The 3,477-nt window shown below is 69.7% G+C and overlaps 2 protein-coding genes and 2 long non-coding RNA genes across 4 annotated transcripts in view; 1 reads left to right on the top strand and 3 right to left on the bottom strand.

The window, feature by feature from the left end:
* The window catches only part of USP39 (ubiquitin specific peptidase 39), a 2,879-nt gene extending 1,862 nt beyond the window's left edge, over positions 1 to 1,017 (top strand). The window contains exons 5-7 of the mRNA XM_035314403.1: positions 504 to 639; positions 717 to 803; positions 905 to 1,017. Coding sequence (XP_035170294.1) covers positions 504 to 639; positions 717 to 803; positions 905 to 952 — 271 coding nt within the window. The 3' untranslated portion in view covers positions 953 to 1,017. The remainder of the gene's footprint in view (positions 1 to 503; positions 640 to 716; positions 804 to 904) is intronic.
* Positions 140 to 341, bottom strand: LOC118159859. Its single transcript, XR_004747263.1, has 2 exons — positions 306 to 341; positions 140 to 238 (listed from the first exon to the last, which is right to left on the bottom strand). It is a non-coding gene; the product is annotated as an uncharacterized LOC118159859 (long non-coding RNA).
* An 86-nt stretch (positions 1,018 to 1,103) lies between the features above and the next one.
* Positions 1,104 to 2,638, bottom strand: LOC118159861. The gene is made up of 3 exons (XR_004747264.1): positions 2,558 to 2,638; positions 2,180 to 2,425; positions 1,104 to 1,471 (listed from the first exon to the last, which is right to left on the bottom strand). It is a non-coding gene; the product is annotated as an uncharacterized LOC118159861 (long non-coding RNA).
* Positions 2,639 to 2,823: 185 nt separating this feature from the next.
* The window catches only part of LOC118159860 (pulmonary surfactant-associated protein B-like), a 1,029-nt gene continuing 375 nt past the window's right edge, over positions 2,824 to 3,477 (bottom strand). Inside the window, exons 3-4 of the mRNA XM_035314404.1 lie at positions 3,130 to 3,231; positions 2,824 to 2,832 (exon numbers count right to left, since the gene is read on the bottom strand). Of these exons, the coding sequence (XP_035170295.1) occupies positions 2,824 to 2,832; positions 3,130 to 3,231 (111 nt within the window). The remainder of the gene's footprint in view (positions 2,833 to 3,129; positions 3,232 to 3,477) is intronic.

Below are 3,477 nucleotides of genomic sequence, written 5' to 3'. Positions count from 1 at the left end.
TTTTTGGGGTGCCTTTGGGATCTCCCCTGGTGCCCACGTTCAGTCTTGGCAAAGCAGGGTGCTCACGTTTTTGGGGTGCCTTTGGGATCTCCCCTGGTGCCCGAACCCTCCGTTTGCAAACTGGGGTGCGCCGGTTTTCGGGGTGCCTTTGGGATCTCCCCCCGTGCCCCAACCCAGGCTTTGCAAACGGCTGCTCACATTTTTGGGGTGCCTTCGGGATCTGCCCCGGTGCCTGAACCTGGGCACCCTGCTTGGCACAGCCCAGGTTTTTGGGGTGCCTTTGGGACCTCCCCTCACGCCTGAACCCCTGCTTTGCAAAGCAGGGTGCTCACGTTTTCGGGGCGCCTTCGGCATCTCCCCCGCTGCCCAACCCTGGCCTTTGCGAACGGGTGCTCACGTTTTTGGGGCGCCTTTGGGAGCTCCCCCCGGGTGCCCGGCCGCGCGCGGGGATCCCCGGGGGAGGTTTTGGGGTGCCGCGGGTGCCCACGGAGCGTCCCCCCCAGCAACGTGGACCTGCGGGAGTACCTGTCGGAGGAGGTGCAGGCGGTGCACGCCAACACCACGTACGACCTCATCGCCAACATCGTGCACGACGGGAAGCCCTCCGAGGGCTCCTACCGCATCCACGTGCTGCACCACGTGAGTGGCCCTCCGGGGGGGGGGACACAAAAAGGTGGCCCCCGGTGTCACCCCTGTCCCCTCGTGTCCCCTCGCAGGGCACCGGTAAGTGGTACGAGCTGCAGGACCTGCAGGTCACCGACATCCTGCCGCAGATGATCACGCTTTCCGAGGCCTACATCCAGGTGCGGGGACGCTGGGGGGGGGGGACGACACGGGGACGCCTCTCGCACCCCCAAATCCCCCCCTCTTTGTTGCTCACCCCCCTGTTTTATCCCCCCTCCAGATCTGGAAGCGGCGCGAGGAGGACGAGACCAACCAGCAAGGCGCCTGAGCCCCGCGGGGCCACCCATTAAAGGACTCCACGTGTTTTTTTTTATAAAAAACCCTTTTTCCGCCCTCTTTGCCCCGGTTCCGCCGTGGGAGGGGACGGGGACGCGTGGTTTTCACGCCCGGGGGAGGTGTGAGAAGCCCGGGGCGGCCGGGGGAGGTGTGAGAACCCGCCTGGCCCCTTTTCAAAGACAAAAAAAACCAAACCCAGGAGGCCCCAAACAGGAGGCGAGCGCGGCGCTGCTGGCATCCAAGCTTTATTTGGGGCCGCTGCGGGGCCGGGCGCGCCCGTGGCTCCTCCTGTCCCCCCCTACAGCCCGGCGTGGGCCTGGCAGTGCCGCAGGGCCTGGCGGGGAGCACGGGGGGCACGTTGGGGGCCGCCTGTCCCCCCGTGTCCCCCCCCCCCCGTGTCCCTTGTCACCCTGCCCCTACTCACATTGCAGCGCCGGGCGGCCTCGGGGCTGGAGCACCAATAGGCCGGGCCCAGGGCGCAGGGGCCCGGCTTTGGGGACAGCTCCGGGTCCTACGGGGAGGGGACAGGGGTGGCAGCAGGGATGGGGACATCCCTTCGGGGTCCTGCAGCAGCCCCGGGGTCGTCCCTTGTGGAGGTGACACATTTGGGGGGGTCCCGGCGTGCCCTGTGGTGTACCCCTTGGGGACAGTGCCACATCCCTTTGGAGCTGTGGCACCTTCTGGGGCTGTGACACGTGGGGACATTGGCCTGGGGTGCCCTGCGGTGTGTCCCCTGGGGCCCTGAAATCCCCTTAACGCTCCTGGCGTGTCCCCTGGGGCTGTGACACCTCCCGTGTGTGTCCCTGGCGCGTCCCCTGGGGCTGTGACACCTCCCGTGTGTGTCCCGGGCGTGTCCCCTGGGGCTGTGACACCCGTGGAAACCCCCTTGGGGCTGGAGCAGCTACCGGGGCCGTGACACCCCGGGGTGTGTCCCTTGGGGCCGTGGTAACCTTTGGGGTTCCTGGCACGTCCCCTGGGGTGGTGACACCCTGGAATGTGTCCCTTGGGGGTGTGGCACCCTGGGCTGTGTCCCTTGGGGCCGTGGTAACCTTTGGGGTTCCTGGCAGGTCCCTTGGGACCCTGACACCTTGCCATGTGTCCCTTGGGACCGCGCTCACCCTTAGTGTCCCTGGCGCGTCCCTTGGTGCTGCGCCACCCCCCTGGGGTCACCCCCCCAGCACCTCGCCCCCAACCCTGGCACCGCCGCCCCCGCCCTCACCTCGTGCCCCGCACGCGGCGCCGCGTCCTCCTCGTCCCCGGGGGGCCGCCGCGGTGGCAGCGGGGCGCAGCCGTCGTCCTCGGGGTGGCAGGCGAGGAGCAGGCGGCAGAGCAGGCGGGGGCCCAGGCGCTCCAGCACCGCTTCCAGCACCAGCACCGTGTAACGCTCAGCCAGGCACTGGCACGTGCCCGCCACCGCCACCGGCAGCACCCGGCACAACCGCGACACCGCCGCCGCCGCCGCCTCCTGCGGCCGGCACCGCCGTCAGGGCGGGGGGACGTCCCCGGCACCTTGGGGTGACGTCCCCGGCACCTTGGGGTGACGTCCCCGGCTTCGTGACCCCCCACCCCCTCCCCACTTTGCGTCCCACCCCGGCACCTTGGGGATGGAGGCTTCGAGGCGGCCGATGAAGTTGCGGCACAGCCAGCACAGCGGCAGCGGCACGGGGAGCTCCTCGCCCTGGGGACACGGGGGGACGCCGGGGGGGGTGGGTGCGTGCTTTCGGCCCCCCGTTCACTCTGGAGCCTAACGGTGGCGTTGGCACGGGGGAGCTCCCGCTGCCCGGCTCTGCGGCCAGCGGCCCACGGGGGTGGCCACGGGGCTGCCCCCGTCTTGGCCAGTGGGGTGCCCACACGGGGGCCCATTCAGAAGCCCTGGAGGTGCCCGCAGATGCCCACGGAGGTGCCCGTACAGGAGACTGGAGGCACCCCCCCAGGTGCCTGTGTAGATGCCCCTAGAAGCCCCCCATGTAGAAGCCCCCAGCTGCCCCCAGAAGCCCGTGTAGATGCCCCCAGGACACCCCCAAGATGCCCATAGAGCCCCCCAAAGATGCCCCCAGATATCCCACAGACGCCCCCAAGATGCCCATAGAGAACCCTGTGCAGATGCCCCCGTAGATGCCCCCAGAGACCCCCCCAGCTGCCCCCAGCCCCCCGCGGAGCAGCTCCTACCTGCAGGCGGGCGCTGGGTGCCCCAAGGCGGGGGGGCACGGCCAGGACCCCCCCGGGCTCCCCAGGGCACAGCTCCAGCCGGGCGCAGATGGCCGAGGGCTTCTGAGGGGACACGGGGGGGGGGGGGGGGGGGGGGGCAACGCCTGGCTTTGCTCCCCAGCATGGGGCACCTGGCACCCCGAGGTGTCCCCGGGTGGCACGGTGTCCCCAATCTTCCCCGCACCCCAAGGTGTCCCCAAATGGCACGGTGTCCCTAATCCCCCCACTGCACCTTGAGGTGTCCCCAAGTGGTGTCCTCCAGCACCCCAAGGTGTCCCCAAATGTCACAGTGACCCCCCCCCAACCTAC

The sequence above is a fragment of the Oxyura jamaicensis genome, unplaced genomic scaffold (genome assembly GCF_011077185.1).
Source record: "Oxyura jamaicensis isolate SHBP4307 breed ruddy duck unplaced genomic scaffold, BPBGC_Ojam_1.0 oxyUn_random_OJ72454, whole genome shotgun sequence".
Lineage (NCBI taxonomy): Eukaryota > Metazoa > Chordata > Aves > Anseriformes > Anatidae > Oxyura > Oxyura jamaicensis.
This window is presented reverse-complemented; position numbering and strand designations above follow the sequence as displayed.